At 43.8% G+C, this 22502-nt stretch overlaps 1 protein-coding gene across 4 annotated transcripts in view; it reads left to right on the top strand.

Moving 5' to 3' along the window:
* The first annotated feature begins 108 nt into the window (after positions 1-108).
* GOLGB1 (golgin B1) overlaps positions 109-22502 on the top strand; it is a 53502-nt gene continuing 31108 nt past the window's right edge. For 2 of the 4 annotated variants that reach the window (XM_076342845.1, XM_076342662.1), the window contains exons 1-10: positions 109-151; positions 4038-4134; positions 4776-4928; positions 5845-5997; positions 9748-9900; positions 13479-13601; positions 14041-14154; positions 15878-16289; positions 16965-17056; positions 17359-17455. In XM_076342845.1, coding sequence (XP_076198960.1) covers positions 4045-4134; positions 4776-4928; positions 5845-5997; positions 9748-9900; positions 13479-13601; positions 14041-14154; positions 15878-16289; positions 16965-17056; positions 17359-17455 — 1387 coding nt within the window. In that variant the 5' untranslated portion in view covers positions 109-151; positions 4038-4044. Of the gene's footprint in view, positions 152-4037; positions 4135-4775; positions 4929-5844; positions 5998-9747; positions 9901-13478; positions 13602-14040; positions 14155-15877; positions 16290-16964; positions 17057-17358; positions 17459-22502 lie in introns of all 4 variants that reach the window. The other 2 variants (XM_076342757.1, XM_076342575.1) reach the window with 1 other exon arrangement.

Raw genomic sequence — 22502 nt, 5'->3', positions numbered from 1 at the left:
TCTTCGTGTCTCCGTAGTTGACTGGCTGTCCTCCTGCGGGGAGGCGTGGCCGCGCTAGAGGCGGAAGCTGCCGCGGCGTGTTCCGGTGCTGAGGTGGCTGGGGGCGGGATTGGTTTTACAGCAGCGGAGCCGTCGCTGGGGTCGGCGGCAGGTCAGTGCCTCTCCTCCACCTCTCGGTGTTGTCCTTTCGCTGCGTGCGGTCTGCGGGGTCGGCGCTGTCGGCTGGCTCTCGGCGGTGGTCCCAGACCGGGCTCCTTCCGCCGTGCAGCGCTGGGACACCGCTGCCAGCCCCGCTGGGAGCGGCCCTGCCGGCCCGCAGAGCCCAAGGAACCTGGGTGGGTTTGCAGCTTCTTGAGGTCCAGGGCGGTGAGGAACAGTGGGGCAGGCTGGGCCGGCGGCGGTCCTCTCTCTTCCGGGCTCCGTGGTCCGGCCCGGCCCGGCCCGGCCCGGCCCAGCCTCACCAAGCCGGTGCCAACGCTGCAACCGTGCTGCCTTTCGCCGGCGGTCTGAGTGCGGTGCCCAGATGTAACCGGCAGCGGAGCCCGTCCTGGGAAGGTTTCTGCTCTGTGAGGCCCGTTGGAGGCGGTCAACTTCGCTCTCGTCGGTAAATCCGCGGGACTGGTGGGGCGACCGCGCGTTCCTGTAGCTGCATCGGCGCTGGCTTCCCCTTCCCTTGGTGGAAGGTTGTTGCTAGCTCCTGAGACCTGGGATTGTGGCTGACAGCGGTGGTCAAGATCTGTTGCTCTCTTTTGATCCTTGTCCCTTTCAGAGACCCTCTGCACAGTGTGAGAAGTTTGGTCCAGGGCTTGTGTACAGCAGCAATGCCTTCAATGCCTGTTTGCCTTCAAAAGAAGGGAAATGCAAAGAATTAAGCTTAATTTATGTATAATAAACTTATAATAGAATAAATTAGGGAGAAACACTGTCAAGTCTTTCTTCCCTATGACTGATACCTAGAGATAGAAATGCATGCATTTATGCACTGCTTATTACTCATATGTGGACTGTCCTATGACTAGTAATGGACTTAGGCTGTTTGGGTAAGTAAGGGAAGTATATTTCAGAGTAAAGGATCCTCTTCTAGAACACTGCTGGTAGTCCCAGTGTTCAAAGTAAAGTCTCACAAGCAAAAGTTCATTAGTCATAAGAATGCTGGGCAAAACATTATTTTCAACTACAGCCAGAACACAAACTACACTGGCTTACGTCATGAACACAGTGCAGATCTTTTGTATTCGGCTATTAATTACAAAAATGGAAGTCCATACCAAAGTTAGTATGGCCCTGGAAGAGCAATAGTCTTGTTTCTGAGAGCTGTACTGTTTACTTTATTTGGGTGAGGCAGTGGAACACAGAATAACCTCTGTCCTTTTGTGTTTGTCTACTTCTGTTTATGAGGAAATTGGCCAGTGTTGTATAATGCTTTCCTGCTATAAGCTCAGAAGTAAATACGAAGTGCAAGCACCAGGGTACTCCTGCCACAAGTCCTTGATGCTAATGCAGAAGACAGCTACCACCTTGTGTGTGGACTGTTGGCTTTGGGACAGTATTTAAAGCTATGTTATGCTTGTTCCTGGATTTATTCTCAGGGAGGGTTCAAAGAAGACTGAGCCAGGCTCGTGTGGTGTCCAGTGACAGGATGAGGGGCAACGAGCACAAACTGAAACACAGGAGGTTCCCTATGAACATCAGGAAATGCTTTTTTACTGTGTGGGTTACTGAGCACGGGCACAGGTTGCCCAGGGAGGTTGTGGAGCCTCCATCCTTGGAGATATTCAAAAGCTGTCTGGTCACGGTCCTGGCAACTGGCTGTAGGTGGCCCTGTTTGAGCAGGGGGTTTGCACCAGGTGACCGCCAGAGGTTTCTTCTAACCTCACCCATTCTGTAATTCTGTGATAAGATCCTCCCTGAGCCTTCTCTTTGTTGTCCTTCACTGAATTTGCTTCAACAAGTTCCCACTTCTCTGGTTCTGGGGACCCCAGAACTAGACACAGCACTCCAGATGTGGCCTCACCAGTGCTGAGTAGAGAGGAAGGATCACCTTCCTCCTGGCAACTCTCCTAATGCAGCCCAGGATGCTGTTGGCCTTTGCCATGAGGGTGCATTGATGGCTTATGGACAGCTTGTTGTCCCCCATGATCCGTAGGTCCTTCTCTGCAGAGCTGCTTTCCAGCTGGTCTGCCTCCTGCATGTACTGGTGCATGGGGTTATACTTTCCCAGGTGCAAGAGTTTGCATTTCCCTTTGTTGAACTTCATGAGGTTCCTGTTGGCCCATTTCCCCAGCCTGTCCAGGTCCTGCTGGATGGTAGCACACCCATTTGTGGGGTATCAGTCACTCCTTCCAGTTTTGTGTCAGCTGCAGAGTTGCTGAGGGTGCATCCAGCTGCCTCTGCACTTCTGGGTGCATCCAGTTGGTCCCCAGCCTGTACTACTGCATGTTTGTTCCATCCCAGGTGTAGGGCTCTGTATTTGCCTTTTCTGAACTTCATGATATTTCTATCCATCTGTTTCTCTAGCCTGTTGAGATCCCTCTGATTGGCAGCTCTATACTTTGGCTTATCAACTGCTTATTAGAATTTGGTGAACTTATTGAGGTGGATTGCATCCCATTGTCTGGGTTAATAATGGAGAACTTAATCTGCTACTCTCCCCAAAATGGCAAATTATGTATTGCTGGCTGGTACTGTTGCATTTTTCTGGTTCTTCACCTCCACTTGCTGGATCAGGATGGTTCCTGAATTTCAAGGAAAGGAAAGAAGGTATGCTAAGCAGCAGCCAGGGAATATAGGCCCTCTCCAGACTATTCCCCTATGTCAAGGTCCTGCCCTGTCACATATGTGACATGCAGAGGTCTTATCATCTCCCTAATCGACAGCCGGCTGAACATGAGCTGGCAGTGTGCCCAGGCGGCCAAGAAGGCCAATGGCATCCTGGCCTGTATCAGAAAGAGTGTGGCCAGCAGGAGTAGGGAAGTGATCGTGCCCCTGTACTCAGCCCTGGTGAGGCCGCACCTCGAATACTGTGTTCAGTTTTGGGCCCCTCACTACAAGAAGGACATTAGGGTGCTGGAGCGTGTCCGGAGAAGGGCAACGAGGCTGGTGAGGGGTCTGGAGAACAAGTGTGATGAGGAGCGGCTGAGGGAACTGGGGTTGTTTAGCCTGGAGAAGAGGAGGCTGAGGGGAGACCTCATCGCTCTCTACAACTACCTGAAAGGAGGTTGTAGCGAGGTGGGTGTCGGTCTCTTCTCCCAAGTAACAAGCGATAGGACAAGAGGAAATGGCCTCAAGTTGTGCCAGGGGAGGTTTAGATTGGATGTAAGGAAAAATTTCTTTACTGAAAGAGTGGTTCAACATTGGAACAGACTGCCCAGGGAAGTGGTGGAGTCCCCATCCCTGGAGGTATTTAAAAGACGAGTAGATGAGGCACTTAGGGACATGGTTTAGTGGGCATGGTGGTGTTGGGTTGACGGTTGGACTCGATGATCTTAGAGGTCTTTTCCAACCTCAATGATTCTATGATTCTAATGTGACACACTTGCATCTACTTAGCAAACATCAGGGCCGAGTTCACCATTCGCACTACTTATTAACAGAAAGCTTCTTTTATGTATTTACAGTCCATGTTTGGCCTGTAAAGAAGTGACTTCATTTAAGAATCACTTACTTTTTTGAGTAAACTGAACAGATCATGGTTCTGTAATGTCATTATTAAGAAAGATCAAGAATGAACTATGAGGGTGACTTGAAATCTGGTATAAAAATGTATTTTTCAATCATATATGTAGAGTGGTGAAGATCTCTTCATGTGTCTTACCAGCACATCCTCTGCTTTTACGTTCAGAGTCTGGCTGCTTTTGTTAACATGATCATTTCTTTATTCCTGAGGTTTTACTTTGTTTTTTCTCTCTTGGAAGAGGAGTTGTATTCCCTGTAAACCTGGTCACCTCTATAACGTTAGAGATCAGCATGAAGGGATGCTTATTCTTCGTAGCAGTTTTGACTCTGTAACTGTATTCCGACTCTTTGTTTTGTTTTAGGCTGAAGATGCTGAGCCGTTTGTCAGGTTTAGCAAGTACTGTTTTACAAGAGCTGTCAGGTGATGATGGAGATGCAGTTACTGAATCCTCTATTGCTGTAAGTACAGTGTTATCTAAAGACTTTCAGATCTTACTGAGAGTTAGTTTGGGGAGTGTGAATCATTTGACTGCAGTGAGAACTGTTTCCTGCTTCTTCATTGCTGAGCACTAGACTAAGCTGTCATTCCACTCTGCTTCTCCTATATTCCTGACCTCTTAAGTCAGCAGTTTTATCGGGCAGACCATAATCTCCTTAGTTTCCACATCTCAAGGTGATCCTAGAAAACAAACTAAAATTAGGGTGAAGAAAGAATTTTAAGAGTACTAACGATTCTGTGTAGCAGAAAGGGGTGCTCTGCATGATTGGGTGACAGTGGAAGGCTTGATCTGTATGTTGCCCTTTGGTACTTGAGACAGTGGATAGTGTGTGAGTCGTAAAGTCTCTCCAGTGCCACTCATTTCAGATTTGCTGGTGTTGTGTTCAGTAAAGCTGCTCTTTTTTTGTGTATTGGCTCATGGGTATCCTGAGCTTTCCTCCTGGTTTCACCTAATTGTGTATAGTTCTGTAGGCTACATGAAATGCTTGCAAGGAACAGAGTGCAGCATTTAGGAGTGGAGCTGAAGATATCATTTGGATGCTTGCTATGCTGCAGTCTGTTTAGACTTTTTTCCTCCAGAGCACTCATTTCACTGTTTCAGGTACAAGCTTTAGAGCCAGAAGCAGAAAGCATGGAGGAGGCACCTGAGGAGCTATTGGAGCGCCTAGCCCAAACAGAAAAACTAGTTGTTCAGCTGAAGGATTTGATCCGAGAAAAGGATGCCCTGCTCCAGCAAAAAGAAACTGTACTCAAGGTATCATTTCTTTCACCAGGGACCTGGGAGCAAGAGTAAAATGCTGCTTCAGCTTTCTGTGCAAGCCAGTCTTTGGTTTCTTTTGAACATTTGAGATGCCTGCACTACTAAACGCATAAATTCCAGAGAACTGTTGGAATCCAAAGAATGGACCCTAACCCAAGAGATGTAGGATAGCTTCTGTTCATTTTGCTTAGGGGTAATTCCTTCTAGAGTAGATAAGTTACATCCAAGTTATGTAGCATTTTGTCTCGGAGCTTGTCAAGGCCCATGCAGATTCCTGGTGGCTCTAATAAATACTAATATCTTTTGTGTGAGGTTTTTCTTTCCCCACTTCAGAGTGTTTGAGACAGAATAGGCTGTGCTGCAGTCACCCAGCAGTCTAGTGTTTTTATGGCACATAACCAAAGATACATATTGTATACCCTGAGGCATGACATGAGAGAAAGTGCAGTTACTTGAGATAGTGTTGAGGGACTGCATGTAGTAGAGGAAGTCAAACTGAGTTTGTACTAACTGCTAGGAGAAGTCCCTTGAGTGATCTATCTCTTGAAGAGAAAGTACTGGAAAGTACCTGGAGACATTCAAGGTCAGGCTGGACGGGGCTCTGAGGAACCTGATTTAGTTGAAGATGTCCCTGCCCACAGCAGGGGGGTTGGACTAGATGACCTTTAAAGGTCCCTTCCATCCCAAACTATTCTATGATTCTACTAGAGCAGAAGCTAATTATTTTGCTGTGTATAGTGTTTCAGAGAAAATTTGTTTCTTGGATGTGTTTTAATTAGCACTGTTACTGGGGAGGCAGGTTTGGACAAAGGACGGCAGACTGACAAATTATGTAACTTTTCCAAGTGGTGCTTTCAGGGTGATAGCACTGGAATTTTAAGTGCAGTCAGTTTGTATCCTTCTTTTCCAGGAAGAGCGAGAGGCTGCAGATGCTAAACTGATGAAGCTTAAACTTCAGGCCAAAGCCAAACTGGCCTCTCTGAACAAACGCATTGAGGAGCTGACGGAGAAAGGATCACCATTGCCTGCACAGACCTTACCAGAAGAGCAAGTGTATCCCAAGGTTGGGAGAACAGAGCTACTTAAAAGATGTTAGCCTCTACTGATAATCTGGTGCCACCCTACATTTTAGGTCCCAGTGAGCTAGCAGGTCCTATCTCTCTTGTTAGCAGGACATTCATAGTTCCAGCAAGGATGTCTATGCTGTAGGAAGCTGGTCTTGTCCAGCTTCCTTGTACTGCAGATGCCCTTGGAGTGCGCAACTTGATCTCTTCAAGGGTATGGGCCAGTTTCACTTTGTATACCTTCAGTAATCTGTTGTAGCTAAGTTCTTTCCTGCAGAAATCACGTGTATCTGAGCTGTAAGTTCCAAAATGTTATCTGTCTTGTGAGTACAGCAAAGGAGGGGGAAGGTTGGCTGAAATACAAGAATAAGGAGGTCATTAAAATTGAAAGGCAGTAACTTCAATGTAAAAAAAAAAAAAAAAAAATTTTCCAGCCATGTAGCTTCCTGTGCCACCACAAAGTTTTACAGTTAACAAGCCATAATTGTGTAAAGCTAGGTAAAAAATGAGGGGAAAGTGTCCTGTACCAAGGCATTAAAGAAGCTATTAGCTAGTAGCTAGAAACTCCCGTCGGAGCTGGTAATTTTTGAAAACTTAAAGTTGTTCTGCTGACCGCATAGTTTTCTTTAAAAAGTTAGTAATATTAGGCAAGGGAAATGTGACAGAAGTCCAAACAGGTTGCAGGACATCAGATGATGTTCATTAAACCAGAGAAGATAAGGGTTATTTGAAACATTGGGGAAAAAAAAAAAGGTTAAAAGATTATAGGAAACATTAAAGGGTGAGTGTGAGAGCTGTCAGGTGAGAGGTGACTACTAATGGAGTAAAGATTGGTTCCATGACTTCTGCTTACTATTTTTGCTTGATGGCATCATAAAAATCATAGAAATTTGCTACTGTAATTCACTTTACAATACAATCTTGAGAATCTTTCTCAATGCAAAGCAGCATTTGGTTTTCATACAGGAAGAATTGGATGATCTTGAGGATTGACGTAATATAAAAATAAAGCAAAATTTAACAAGTGCAAAATCAAGCACTTGTGGCATCCTGCCACTGTATACTGCAAGGCCATGAAAAAAATCCCCCAGCTGCAGAGGACAGTGAAGGCCCTGGAAGCTGTTTAGCTATGTCGCTTTGCATTGCTGTCCTGCTGCTGGGTTTTTTTTAGCTTATTCATATGTAGCATGTGTGCTGTTACATTACTTTGTGTAAACTTGCTGTTCTGGACTAATGGGCGTTCTTGGTTCAAAATTCAAATTTATCAGTTGAGGAAGGCGACATGAGAGAAAGCTTATCATCAGTTAATCAGTGTGATGTAGATTTTAAAAAGAGGCCTACTCTTTTTTATGTAAAGCGAACAGTTATCCTTCCAACTATTGTACTAAGAGTGGCAAGGCCTCATGTGGAGTGTTGTCATGTTCTGTTCACTTGGAATTACGAAAGATAAATTCTGAGAGCAGCAAAAGACCTTCCATTCTCCCGTCGTGTTAGTAGCTGCTTTTACTGGACACTCAAAATAGCTTGGCTATTTAGTCAACCAAAGGCAGAGAGGAAACATATTTCCTTCTACAGCTGTATGAGGAAGGTAAGCACCAAGTGGGAGAACTGTTAAAGTGAAAGGACAGTACTGACAGGTGAATGGATGGGTGTAAATTTGCCATTAAAAAAAATGGCCTTCTAATTAGAGGAATGAGGTCTTGATATAGTCTCCGGTGGAAATGGTGTGGACCAGAGCCTTACTGGTTTTGGGTTAGAACATCATTTAAGAGAAATGATGTTAGGGCAGTTACCTGCAATATTATGTATTTGACCCAGAAGGCACTTTCTAGATACTTTCTTGTAAGGTTAGACCTACTGAGAAGCTACAGATTCCTTTATTTATTTATAATTATTTCCCCAAGTAGATGCTGTCTTGAGTAATGGTGATGTTTCCTAGACAGATAGCCTGTCATTTGAAGATGAAAAATTTAGGTTAGGGTTGCATGTTGTGCTGAGGTATTGAATATTAGTGGTTTCTTTTGGAAATCATGAGGGATAAATATAGCAAAGGGCTTTTTTTTTTCCTCTCCATGATGGGGGCCCCATGGGAAGGCTGTATTTTAAATATCTAATTGTTACTGTTACTTTCTGGGCTTTTAACAGAGTGCCTTATTTTCAGGAGAATCGAAATACCAGCTTTTATCTTTCTGTTAAGTAGTTGGTATTTGTATACAGAACAGTTGAGGCTCCTCTTAAACTTTTGAGGTGGGTAAACACAAACTATGTTCAGATATAAGAATTTATACGTTTTGAAAAAACATGATATTTGAAAGCTTGAGCTCTGGGAACTTTGTGGCTGTGCTAGTGTCCTTAATTGTGGTAGTCCATGTAGTGGCCAGTGTGCAAGGACTTTATCAGAAGCTTTTCCAAATCTGACCGTAAATACCAATCCTGAAAGCTAATCCCAAGTAAGCAAAATAATCTACCCATCTTTCCCCCCCCAGCAATTGCTTTGCCCCAGCCTTACAAATTATGTATATCCCTGGCTGCTTAAAGCTTCCTGCACTTCTGTTGTTTCTTTTTTTCCCTGTTCTGCTTCTAAGCTTAAGTGCAAGTAAAGTTTACTTGTCTGTCTATTCTACCTGCTTCCAAAGACCACCTCTGTAGGTGACACATCTTTTAAGGAACAGTAGCTTCTTACTTATTCTTACTACACTGACTTATAAGTCCTTCTAAAAGCCTTCATAAATTTTTCAGAATGGGTTTAAAGGACATAAATACTCTATAGACTCCATATGTTATTGGTGATCTTTGATCCAATACCTGTAACAAAGAAAAGTAAAGAGATACATTTTGTATATATTCAGTCAAAAATCCCCAGCACTAAGTGCTTTAAGCAGTTGGGAGTGCTGAAATGATAACAATAGAAGGATGTTTTTCCTGCCTCTCAGTGACAGTGTTGATAGGCTGGACCTAATATGAGACTCTGTGTTAAGTTGGTGTACCACTGTGGTATGCCATATGCCTGCCATACAGATGGTCTTTAAGAGACAAAAAAATAGTGCAGGTGTAGTGTGCTAGTATGTCTGAGTAGACATAGCCTAAGCCCGTTTTATGTGAAATGTTGTCTGAGTTTAAATTTCATGGTCATAAACAGAGGATTTTAGTGCCTCAGAGTGGAAGAGAACTGGTGATTGTTCGCTTGTTCCCTTTGGTTATTTCTAACAGGTTCATTGCTATAAATCCCTTTAGTCTAAAGAGATTTCCATGGGCATTTTCTGTAGTCTAGAATGTTTAATGTCTGCCCCTTTGTCATGTGGAGAATATTCTTCTATTGCTAATTTAAAACTGTGTCATTTCTGGTATTAGAGGAATCTGTGAAATTAAAAAGCCTCATAAATCAAGGTGGTCATATCATAGACTATGTATTATATTTTATTTAATAATATGATTTACCTTAGTTTATATGGTAAGCATTCATGGATAATTAGCCATTCCAAAGTGATTTGACGCTTCCCAATTAAAGACATCTTGTGCATATCTACACAGAAATAGGGAACATAGTTACTTAACGTAGGACAACTTCATTTAAAGAAACAAAGAAAATGTAAAGTTAAGAAATTAAGAAATGTAGTAGAAATAAGCATCTGGTTAGGAGTCAAGAGTGCAGTAGCATTCTAATTTTTTTTTTTAATTGACCAGTAATACTGATCAGTTTACTTTCTTCTGTTTCTTTTCTTCCCACTTCTTTCCTCTTGCAATGTTAGAATAACCAATATACAAGGGAAGGGCATAGAGGGGAAGCCGAAGCACTAGAAGAGCAGCTCAGGGAGCGAGAGGAGACTGTTCAGGATCTGAAGGAACAGCTGGCTCTAGCCAAAGTGAATCTGAAAGATGCTGAAATCAAGTATGCAACACAGGTACAGAAAAATTTTTCTATTCATCAGTCCATCTGTGTGTCTGTGTTTCCCACCCCACCACTTACACTAGCACGATGGAATAGAATAGTTCAGCTGGAAGGAACCTACAATGATCCTCTAGTCCAACTGCCTGACCACTTCAGGGCTGACCAAAAGTTAAAGCATATTATTAAGGCCATTGTCCAAATGCCTCTTAAACACTGACAGGCATGGGGCATTGACCACCTCCCTAGAAATCCTGTTCTAGTGTGTCATCACCCTCTTGGTAAACAAATGTTTCCTAATGTCAAGTCTGAACCTCCCCTGATGCAGTTTTGAATCATTCCCATGCGTCTTGTCACTGGATAATTTAAGAGAGACAGTTGTTCCTGAGAACATACTGCTGCTAGGGAATATGGCTAAATCCTGCAGCCTGACAGAGGCAAGGTTGCCAAAGCTCCATAGAATAGAATAGAATCATTGAGGTTGGAAAAGACCTCTAAGATCATCGAGTCCAACCGTCAACCCAACACCACCATGCCCACTAAACCATGTCCCTAAGTGCCTCATCTACTCGTCTTTTAAATACCTCCAGGGATGGGGACTCCACCACTTCCCTGGGCAGTCTGTTCCAATGTTTCACCACTCTTTCAGTAAAGAAATTTTTCCTTGCATCCAATCTAAACCTCCCCTGCCGCAACTTGAGGCCATTTCCTCTCATCCTGTCACTTGTTACTTCGGAGAAGAGACCGACACCCACCTCGCTACAACCTCCTTTGAGGTAGTTGTAGAGAGTGATGAGGTCTCCCCTCAGCCTCCTTTTCTGCAGGCTAAACAACCCCAGTTCCCGCAGCCGCTCCTCATAAGACTTGTTCTCCAGACCCCTCACCAGCCTCATTGCCCTTCTCTGGACACGCTCCAGCACCTCAATGTCCTTCTTGTAGTGAGGGGCCCAAAACTGAACACAGTATTCGAGGTGCGGCCTCACCAGTGCTGAGTACAGGGGCACAATCACTTCCCTACTCCTGCTGGCCACACTCTTTCTGATACAGGCCAGGATGCCATTGGCCTTCTTGGCCGCCTGGGCACACTGCCGGCTCATGTTCAGCCGGCTGTCGACCAACACCCCCAGGTCCTTCTCTGCTGGGCAGCTTTCCAGCCACTCTTCCCCAAGCCTGTACCGCTGCATGGGATTGTTGTGGCCGAAGTGCAGGACCCGGCACTTGTCCTTGTTGAACCTCATACAGTTGGCCTGGGCCCATCGATCCAGCCTGTCCAGGTCCCTCTGCAGAGCCTTCCTACCCTCGAGCAGATCAACACTCCCGCCCAACTTGGTGTCGTCTGCAAACTTACTGAGGGTGCACTCAATCCCCTCATCCAGATCATCGATAAAGATATTAAACAAGACCGGCCCCAGTACTGAGCCCTGGGGAACACCGCTCGTGACCGGCCGCCAACTGGATGTAACTCCATTCACCAAATGCCCCCAAGTCCAGCCAGTGGCATGGCTGAGAATGTGTTCCGGGCAGGCGCGCATGTACAACTCCTGTATACGTATATAGATGGCCAGCCACATAGATAACACAGACAGAAGCACCCAGCACTCACAGGAACACAATCAGCACCAACAGCCTCACCATGTTCCCCTCTATGGCAGCTCAGATGAGAGATTAGTAAGAATATATACAGATGTACATTGTGGATCTCGCTAACAGCTGTGCTTAGACACTCAGTCTGCCCAGTAACTGGCCCCTGGATCCAAGTCTCCCCAGTTACTGGCATGTGGACATGCAAAGCCTCAGGGTCCAAAGCTTCGCTCCAGCTGCTGGTACAGGCCCATTGCTCACACACACGTGTGCACAGAGCTGGCTGGGACTCCCCTGGTCCCTCCAATAGCCAACCCCCCTGTGCTGGCTTGCTTTTAGAAAAATGCGCGCATTAGTGCACACATGCACACACACACACCCCCATCACACCTGACCAGGGCTCCCGTGCCACCTTCAGTAGCCAACCCCCTGTGGTCTTATCCTTAGAGAGACACAGATACACACGTGCACCCTGAGCAGGACTCTCCTGGTCCCTCTGGTAGCCAGCCTCCCTGTGTTCTCACTCTTAGAGACACACAGGCATGCACATGCACACAGCTGACCAGGACTCCCCTGGTCTCTCTAGTAGCCAGCTCCATTAGAGAGTCACACATACACAAAAGCAGGTCTCAACTTTAGAGACCTCCAAGACCCTATGGTCTCTGGCAGCTGGCCAGAACTCTCCTGGTCCATCCAGTAGCTAAGTCTGCCTGTGGTCTCATCCTTGGGCACCATCCCCTCTCTGTCCTGGCTCCCGGGCTACTTCACCTACTTGCCAGCTAGTCTGTCTTGATACTTGCTAGTGATCATACATTCATTTGCACACTTGCGGTTGTTCCAGTTTCTGGCACCATGTACACGCAGGCCCTCTGACCTGTGGTCCCACTGCAGCTGCTGGCAGTTAAGTTCACTTTCTCTAATCCCTCCAGTTGCTGGCACTGTGGACACACTGGGCCTTTGACCCACAGTCTGATTCCAGTTACTAGCACTTAGACCCCCCCCATACACACACAAATGCACACTGAATAGAGACCCTCTCCCACAATAAAGAAGTTAGAAATAGTGTTTAGTAAGAAGACAGGACAGACTGCTGATCAGGTGCAGGGCATGGCCAGACAAGCATATTGAGCAGCCACTGTTTACACAACTGGCCTTTTTTAATTCCCTTACCCTCTATTTTTTCAGTTTTGTTCCTCCCCAAATCACCTAGGTCCATCCATTTCCCTGGCTTTGGTTCCTCCTCTAAACATTCCGTAAGTCTTTTGCAATCCCAAAATGCTCTTCACCTCCACCCCATAATAAATCCTATACCCCTAGGCAGTAACCACCCTTGGTGCAAAAGGTGCTCCGAAGTTAAGTGATCTTAATGGGTTTCACACTTAGACAATGGGACTGATGGCTCTCTGAGGAGTGGGGAGCAGCCCCTGGAAGGGCCTGGACAGGGTGTCCCTTCCTCGAGTCAGAATTTGGGTTCTTCCCTGCCTGCCATTGCTGTTCTCTGATGGGCTTTGGAATAGCTGGGGCAGAGTATTCTTTCAGCTCCCAGACCTGCCATTGCCTCTCTGTGTTCTACTGTGGATGTGCAGAGGAGCTTTTTATCACATAATGTAACAACTGTTAGGTTACATTGTATTTATTTATGTAAAGATTTTTGTTAATACTCTGAATTGCAGGTTTAGCTTTTGATCTGTGAATTGGGCTGCATCGTATACAAATAAAAACCCAGAAGTTTTATGAATTTGTAATTATATAGTAATCATATCTTTTATCATTCTGCATATTTGTAGATGAAATTCTATGGGTTTTGCTTTCTGGGATCTGAAATATTATCAGTTAGTATATACATATTGGTAGGATAAAGATACCATTTGACCAAGGTGACATATAGGATTCTCAAGCTGAAGACCTCATCACACACATAATATGCTGGTGCATGTTGAAAGCAAGCCTGCATGTCTGTCAAGCTCATAACCTTCTTGGTTTTTTTTTTTATTTTGTGGCTTATGATTTCAGCTGAGCTCCCTGCAGGAAGTGATTCAGGAGAAGGAAGCTCTCCTAGAAGAGCAGGTTCACCAGCACCAAGCTGAATTGCTCAAGATAGTGGCCCAGTCAGATCTGGAAGTAGAGATGCAGCAGGTATATTTGATATAATGATCTTATTATGGGAGGAGAAAGGAAAAGAAATTTTACCAGTCTGAAGACACCCCGAGAGAGCAGTTCTCATCAAAGTAACTCAGAAGGGGTGAGAAGAGATATGATTTGATTGTTTGGGGTTTTTTGGGATGCTAGTTTGGACTTTGAGAGTCCTAGCTTCAATCTGCTGATTTGCTACCAATTGAAAAGAAAAACAGTTAAAAAGAAGTATTAAATTATTGTGCTCCAGTTCCCTATTTGTGAAACAATGGTGAGCTTTTCCTACTGCACCAGAGCTCCAGAATAAGTGTCAACAAAAATGAAGTTATTCAGGCTATTAAAGTAACTGCGTTATGAAAACTAGGTGTATGGATGCAACCAGGAAATCTAGCCTTCTTATGTTAGCCTCCCAGATACTGGTATAACACTGTCTCTCTCACAGAACCTGCGTACACTTCAGAGAAAGCTAGAGGAGCAGGAAGCAGCTCTGCTCGGACGAACTCAGGTGGTAGAATTGCTGCAGCAGGAATTACGTAATGCTGAACAACAAAACCAGGTACCTTTTCATGCTTTGCTTATTGCCTTACTCTCTGTGTAAGTGGTGGATGGGGCCTTTGTCAGTAGCTCAGAAGTTACCAGATTAGCTTATTTCTGGCATCAGGTTTCCAGCATGAAATCGGCTGGGGGGCTCCATCAGGTCAGATTTTAGAGCTGCAGGTCTGTATGCATAGCTGATAGTAGGTCCAGCCAAACAACAGGGATAGGGATGCTGCAGCAGCCGTCTCTAGTGACCCAGATTCTGGGCAGGTGGACAGGGACAAAATCTATCTATACTCCACACTGCTGACTGATACATTCAAAGCCATCAAATACACAATGCTTTGCCTAATACAAAAGTGCCTAACACAGTGCTGCTGTGGCTACACTGTTTCTGGGATGCAGTATCCAGGCCAGATCAGAGCATAGACAGATATTTGGTATGTCTTGCTGAGAACTTGCTAATATGATGACACAGCTTCTGGAGTGGTATTGGCTCTCACTTAATCATTTTGGAGTGTGAAGAGAATGAGATCAAGCCTGTGCATATATGACTATATATACATGAGCCCCTTGAGACAGGGTTTAGTACACAATCTCTTAAAAGGCTTGTTTGCAGGTATAGGATGAGTGTATTTTTAATTTTTTTCCAATATCTGGACCTCTGAAAACAATTCTCCATCCCTTTAGAAGAGACTTATACTGTATCAGTCTCATGTTAGTATGCTGCACGATCTCCAGCCAATCTAGTGCTGAACATCACTTTGATAACTTTTACACTCTTGTGCACCACTCTATTTTCTTTTTCCATGTGTCCCAGCCAGGCACAGTGGTGGGACCTCTTACCACCAGGAAGAGGTAAAGAACCTCAGTGAGCTGACTTGTACTCACTACTGATTACATTGCTCACCAGGGTGTTCATGGGATGGTGGCATGGATATCTTCATGGCATGGCTGTTGGGGTCCCCTGACTCCTCCTCTGTGTCTTTGACTCCCCTCATGCAAATTATATGGTCAGAGGGAGACCTTGGTACACATATAAACTTGAGGCCTTGTGGCTGAAGCTTCTCTTCCTACCCATAAAGTAAAGGGAGCTCCTCATCAGCCTCCTCCTGAAACTAGCTATGCTGACCGTCTACAGCTCCAGGTGGAGGAAGTTTGACAAAAGGAATTCTGGCAAGTGTAGGGTCTGTTGCTGTTCCTTGGTTGTCTTAAATCTCTGGTCAATGTCGACCAGCTTTCTGGGATCTTTTTTGAACCAGTGGGCACTGTGTGGAGCACTCTGTTACCTCCAGTTTCCTATTTCAGCATTTTTGACCCCTTTTCACATACACACTTTTGTTCTGTTTTTTAATTGCCCTCTGTAATTGTTGAGTTCCCCTTCTTTTGTTGTAGTCCTTCCTCCCCTTTTTGGGAAGCTTTCTTTCCTCTAAAAGAGAACTCATGGCCACTGTTCTATTGTTTCTTTCCTCTACATTCCGCTGCTCTAAGTTAAGACTTATCTTTTCTTTAACAAAATTGAGAGTTCTTGTTTCTCCCAGCATTGCTTTCTTGCAATTTGCAAATAGTAGGGCAGTTTCTTTCTAACAAATTGACATTTCTGCCATGTTTATTTCCTCCTTTCTGCTACTTAGATATTTGAAAAGGATTTAATAGCAATTTTAAAATATAATTCAGGTACTTTGCTTTGGCAATGTATTGCACTAGTTGAGAGTTAAATTCATTTCCATATCCTTTTACAGACACTCCTAGATCAGTGCCAGAAAATGGAAGTGAATCTAAGCTCCCTGAGGGGTGTGCTAGATGCAGAGAGACGAGAGTCTCAGGATCTCAGAGAGAAGATGGAGCTGGAACTAGCTGAGAGGAAGCTGTCCTCCCATTGCTTGCAGGAGGAGGTGCAGTGTCTCTCGGAACAGCTGGAAGAGGCAAGAAGAGCACAAGCTGAATTAGAGGTGAAGTATAAAGACGTGGAGCAGGAACGAAGGTTGGAGGTGGAAGAGAAAAACCTGCAGATCAGTTGTCTTAAGGTGGCTGAGCAAGAGCTGCAATCTAGCCATGCTGCCCTTGTAGCTGAAAATGATCAGCTGAAACAGGATGTTGACCGGCTGTTGGCGTTGTCTGCTGAAAACGGTGCTACAATACAGAAACTACAGGGTGAGCAAGCACAGCAGTTTGGTGAAGCAGGTTCTCAAGAGCCTAAGGATCATTGGGTTGCCTTCTTTGGCTTTGTTTTTATAATAGCTCATAAGAAAGTCTTGGTATAACAATTCCTAATTGCATAGGAACATAGGAGTGGTTGTACTGTATCAAACTAAAGGTCTCTCTAGTGTGATCCCACCTTTCTGTCTTTGGCAGTGACCAAAGCCGGTTGCAAGAGGAGGAGCATAAGGGTAAGGCAGCATATATGGCGCTTTCCTTGTGTACTGTCCCAGCCTATAATCTTTTGAGGCTTATGGATTTCTTGAGCCAGATGTATCTTTTTAATTAATTTTAATAACTTGTTGGATTTTTTCCATCAACTTAGGTAAGTTCTTTTTAGATGTGCCACATTCTTCAGAGTCTGAATTTCTACTGAAATTATAAGTAAAACAACCAAGGAAAGCAAACTGTACCATTTTCTCTGTAGGCTTGTATTAGAACTAATAACATTGATCTTGCCTCAAGGTATTATTTCAAATTTATTTTCTTCCAGCTCCTTTACGGCCCAAAACTGAAGCAGTGACTGAGAGATAAGGGATCTCATATACTATTGTGCATATGTGTAAACTGGATATATTTCAGAAAAAAAGGCAAGAACACACCTTAACTCCCTTTTTTCCCCTCCATTAGATGAACTTGTACAGAAATCTGAAGAATTTGTCTGCTGTCAGAATGAGCTGAAATCCCAGTCAGTAGTGCAGGTCTCTGAATTGACAAAACAGGTATGATCTTTTCAAATGAATCTCCTGAAATTTTCCTGTATGTTGAGGAACTGAAACTGAATTAAATGTTTGGAATTCCTTTTATATGATGTATTGCTTGAGAAAGGCTCTTATGGATTCTCTCAGCTGATGGGCAGACATGTTATGACTGTAGAAGCCTGGGAAGAAATAGGAGTCAATTTGAGTAATTTAAAAGTTGCCGATTGATTTGTTAAAAGGTTAACTGAAAGATCAAAGACTAATGTATATGTATAAACTGTATTGAAATTTATCTTTCTCCCCTCCATCCTATATTTAAACAGGATGAAACAACTTCACAGGAAAAAATAATAGCTCAGGAAGATTGGAATGGGACTTCCCTCCTACCCAGAGAAAACTTGGGAAGACAGAAGACTGAAGGTGGTATGATTATCTTACCTATTTTAATATTCTTAAAATATTTAAGAATTATTCTTGCCTATTTTTAGATAATAAACATGTCCATGGTTACTGGTTCATTATGCCTGCGTTGCCAAGATCTTAAAAAATACTGTATAATTCTTTCCAGTGGTTAAAGTAGAATTTAATTCTAAAGGGAAAAGGAACTATTTGAATCTCAGACAGTGAACAGACTGACAGAAACAAATAAGTAAACCATCTGGAATTATTAAAAAGACTTGGGTGTGCATCATAGGCCTGCCTTCATGGTGTCGTCTTGTGATATGAAGCCATGGTTGGTGTTTTGGCCATGAGACAGAGTGGGTAGAACTTGTTACCTGTATGGTTCACATGCTTCATGTTCCTGCGTGTATGATCTATGGTGATAGGTGCAAAGAACATTGAGAAGACATGAAAAAGCTAGGATGAAGGCAAGGATGGTAATATTCTGTGATTGTGGGCTTTTCCAGAAAAGGGTGCCAAGGTTAGCTTCATTGTGATAGGGCATATTAAGTTCAATGAATAGTTTTGGTTTATTGGGTTTTTTGTTCCATTAATGTCAGTTATGCCTAAGGATGGTAGAATAAATTTCGTATTCCAAGACACTGTGCACTCACAGATTCTTAGATTGTACAAAATAAGATAGAACTGAAGTAGTAGCTTGTCCCCGATACAAAATCTGACAATCTGCTTTCGGGGGGGGTTATTTTTGATAGCTTTTGCTGAAACAGTAAAGGGCCCGTACATACGCCACATTAAAAAAAAAAATAAGAAATACAGTTAATTTGGTTTTGACTGTCTAGGCATGTAGACTGGTAGCAGTAATATCACCACTCTGTCAGAATTATAGTATAAAAAGATGGGTTCCCACAGTTTTTTACTTTAGGGTATGGTGTGCTATGGCAGTAGGCTGTCTTGATTTTTGCAGAAGTAGATTCCTTTTGCTTTCTGTCATTCAGAGATATACCCTCGTCGTAAGAATCCTGGTGGGGGAATAATCACCAATAAACCATATTCCTGCAGTCCTAGAACATCTGCCTTCTCTCTTTTTATTCCATGAACTCAGAAATGCAGGTCTTTAATGGACTTCAAGACATCATTTAGAATCATAGAACGGTTAGGGTTGGAAGGGACTTTTAAAGATCATCTAGTCCAAACCCCCTGCCCTGGGCAGGGACATCCTTCACTAGATCAGGTTGCTCAAAGCCCCATCCAACCTGACCTTGAACATGTCCAATGATGGGGCAACCGACAACTTCTCTGGGCAACCCAAAGTGAAGAAGCCCTCTTGAAAGGCTGCAATAAGGCCTCCCTGGAGCCTTCTCTTCTCCAGGCTGAACAACCCCAACTCTCTCAGACTTTCTTCATAGGAGAGATGTTCCAGCCCTCTGACCATTTTCGTGGCCCTCCTCTGGACCCGCTCTAACAGGTCCATGTCTTTCTTGTACTAGGGGACCCCAGAACTGGACACAGTACTCCAGGTGGGGTCTCACGGGAGTAGAGTAGAGGGTGAGAATCATCTCCCTCGACCTGCTGCCCACACTTCTTTTGATGCAGCCCAGGATATGATTGGCTTCTTGGGCTGCAAGTGCACATTGCCAGCTTCTGTCCAATTTTTTGTTTACCAGTACCCCCAAGTCCTTCTCTGCAGGCCTGCTCTCAATCAATTCACCCCCTAGTCTGTATTGATACTGGGGATTGCCCCAACCCAGGTGTAGGACCTTGCACTTGGCCTTGTTGAACTTAATGAGGTCTGCACGGGCCCAGTCAAGCTTGTCAAGGTCCCTCTTGATGGCATCCCATCCCTCTAGCGAATCAACTGCACCACTCAGCTTGGTGTCATCTGCAAACTTGCTGAGGGTGCACTCCATCCCACTGTCTATGTCATGAATGAAGACAGTAAATAGTATTGGTCCCAGTATGGACCTTTGAGGGACATCACTCATAACTGGTTTCCACTTGGACATTGAGCCATTGACTCTAACTCTTTGTACACAGCCATCCAGCCAGTTCCTTATCCACCTAACAGTCCATTCGTCAATTCCATCTCTCTGCATTTTAGTGGCAAGAATGTTGGGAGGGGGACCATATAAAAGACCTTACAGAAGTCCAGCTTTTAATCTGATATCATGTCCTGAGTTAAGATTGAGTACATCCAAAATGTACCTGGAAGGCTTTCATCAGCTTTCTTAAAAAGCAGGTCCTGCCTCCACTGAAGGGAATTCCACCTGAAAAATGCAGTGACTTTTAGAGCTTCACTGTCATGTTACTTAAAAGGTCTTTCCCAATGCATGTTTACCTGCATGTTTACTTCAAAACAAGCTTTTTTTGTTGTAATTCTGTTTCTAGTGGGTGTGTTGAACACGTGGTTACTGACATTTTTTAACATTTTAAACACTGGGAGATGTAATTTCTTTAAAAAAACACCAAAAGATTAAATGGAAACATGTAAAAAATCATGATCTTTCAAACCACCTCTGTAGACTCTAAATACTTTGTTACTCCTCTTTGTCTCCTGATGACTTTCTAATTTGCCAGTCTTATTTAAAGTGTGATGCCTAAAACTGCCCACAGTACTCCAGTCCTAACTTGAGTAGAATGAAATAAGGATTTACATATAGTTACCTTATATTTTGCAATTTCTGATGATTTTCAAGCAGACCTGTCCTGGTTTCGGCAGGGATAGAGTTAATTTCCTTTCTAGTAGCTGGTACAGTGTTTTGGATTTAGGATGAGAACAAAGTTGATAATGCACGGATGTTTTAGTTGTTGCTAGGTAATGCTTACACTAGCCAAGGACTTTTCAGCTTCCCATGCTCTACTGACTGAGAAGGCTGGAGGTGCACAAGAAGCTGGGAGGCGGCACAGCCAAACTGACCAAAGGGGCATTCCATACCATGTGACGTCATGCTCAGTACATAAACTGGGGAAAGCTGGCCGGGGGGGCCGCTGCTCGGGGGACTGGCTGGGCATCGGTCAGCGGGTGGTGAGCAATTGTACTGTGCATCACTTGTTTTGTGTATTATTATTATTATCATCATATTATTATTATTATAATTTTATTTCAATTATTAAACTGTTTTTATCTCAACCCACGAGTTTTTCTAACTTGTGCTCTTCCAATTCTCTCCCCCATCCCACCGGGTGGGGGGGAGTGAGCGAGCGGCTGCGTGGTACTTAGTTGCCGACTGAGATTAAACCACGACAAGACCTCAACAAATGCTTCCAAACTACTTAACTGTCATTTTCTAAAATGTAAACACTTTTGAAATCTTTGTACAGTCTTTTAATTTTCATGGGCTTAGCAGTGCATTATACTAGTATATCTGTTGCTCTCTTTACTAGCCATATGGATTCCTTAAACTTGTCTTGAAGCAGCTCTTTGAGTGATTGAATGTCTCTCCTCCTGCTACATAAGAGACCATTGAGTTTACCTTTTTCTACTTTCCCCTCTACACTAATAAAAAAGACAAGAGTTAGGTTAACAGTTGGACTCGATGATCTTAAGGGTCTTTTCCAACCTAAATGATTCTATGATTCTGTCATCTTCAGGAAAAGCCTATGAAGTTCAGCCAATTTCAAAGAAAGCAAACATCTGGACTGAGAGCTAGAGATTGCTTTTCAGAGTCACTGTGTAGATAATTTAACATTAGCTATAAGGCTTTCCCTAGTTCACTTCATGGAAGAAAAAGGTGTTGAAAGACTACAGTATGGTATGAATTGATAAAGGAAAGCCATTACCACAGAAAACGGACAGACTGCTTTCCAGATGTTAGAATTCACAAAAACAATTCATCTGAGCCTCCTCAAAATACATAATACTTTTAACTTAGCAAATACCATTTTGTATAGTCAGTTGTATATGGAAAAGAGTTTAAAGGGGCACAAAAGAAAACCTTACACCGTATGTTAATGGTATGTCCTCTCTGCATGCTCAGAATTGAAAAGTACAAAACTTCTTATCCCTGTGTCGTGGTTTAACCTCAGTCAGCAACTGACCACCACACAGCCACTTGCTCCCTTCCCCCTTCCCTCCCCCCCCCACCCCCCCCCCCCCCGCGGTGGGATGGGGGACAGAATTGGAAGAGTAGAAGTGAGAAAACTCATGGGTTGAGATAAAACCAGTTTAATAATTAAAATAAAATAATAATAATAATAATTAATAATAATATACAAAGCAAGTGATGCACAATGCAATTGCTCACCACCCGCCAAACGATGCGCAGCCAGTCCCCGAGCAGTGGCCCCCCCAGCCAGCTTTCTCCCGGTTTATGTACTGAGCATGACGTCCCATGGTATGGAATGTCCCTTTGGCCAGTTTGGGTCAGCTGTCCTGGCTGTGCCCCCTCCCAGCTTCTTGTGCACCTCCAGCCTTCTCAGTCAGTAGAGCATGGGAAGCTGGTAAGTCCTTGAGTAGCATAAGCACTACTTAGCAGTAACTAAAACATTGGTGTGTTATCAACACTATTCTCATCCTAAATCCAAAACACAGCACTGTACCAGCTACTAGGAAGGAAATTAACTCTATCCCTGCTGAAACCAGGACACCCTGACAGAACTGTTTAACTTGGTCCTGAATTTTATTTTGCATATATATTAACATACGTTTCTTATCGTCATTGATAATTATATATTCACAAAAATGGGGCCTGTTTTTTAATGCTTCTAAGTTGATATTTCTGGGGAAGAAAGACATACTGTTTAAGTTGTTTTACTGGCTCTTATACTAAAAGGTTGAGGCATCATCTCTAATACAATTAGCTAGAACTGAGATAAATCATAGAATCACAGAATAATTTACGTTGGAAGGGATCGAAGGCGGGTTTTAGTCCAGCTTCCTCCTAGAAACAGGATAACTGTGAGATCAGACTGCGTTGCTCAAGCCTTTATTCAGTCAGGTCTTGAAAACCTCCAATGATGGTGACTGCACAACCTCCCTGGGCAGCCTGTTACGACACTTGACTAGCCTCATGGCAAAAAAGGGCTTCATTACATCCAGTTGGAACATATTTTGTTTCAGTATATGTGT

Source organism: Aptenodytes patagonicus, chromosome 1, assembly GCF_965638725.1.
Source record: "Aptenodytes patagonicus chromosome 1, bAptPat1.pri.cur, whole genome shotgun sequence".
Classification (NCBI taxonomy): domain Eukaryota; kingdom Metazoa; phylum Chordata; class Aves; order Sphenisciformes; family Spheniscidae; genus Aptenodytes; species Aptenodytes patagonicus.
The sequence above is the reverse complement of the archived record's forward strand: the minus strand, read 5'-3'. Positions and strand labels throughout refer to the sequence as shown.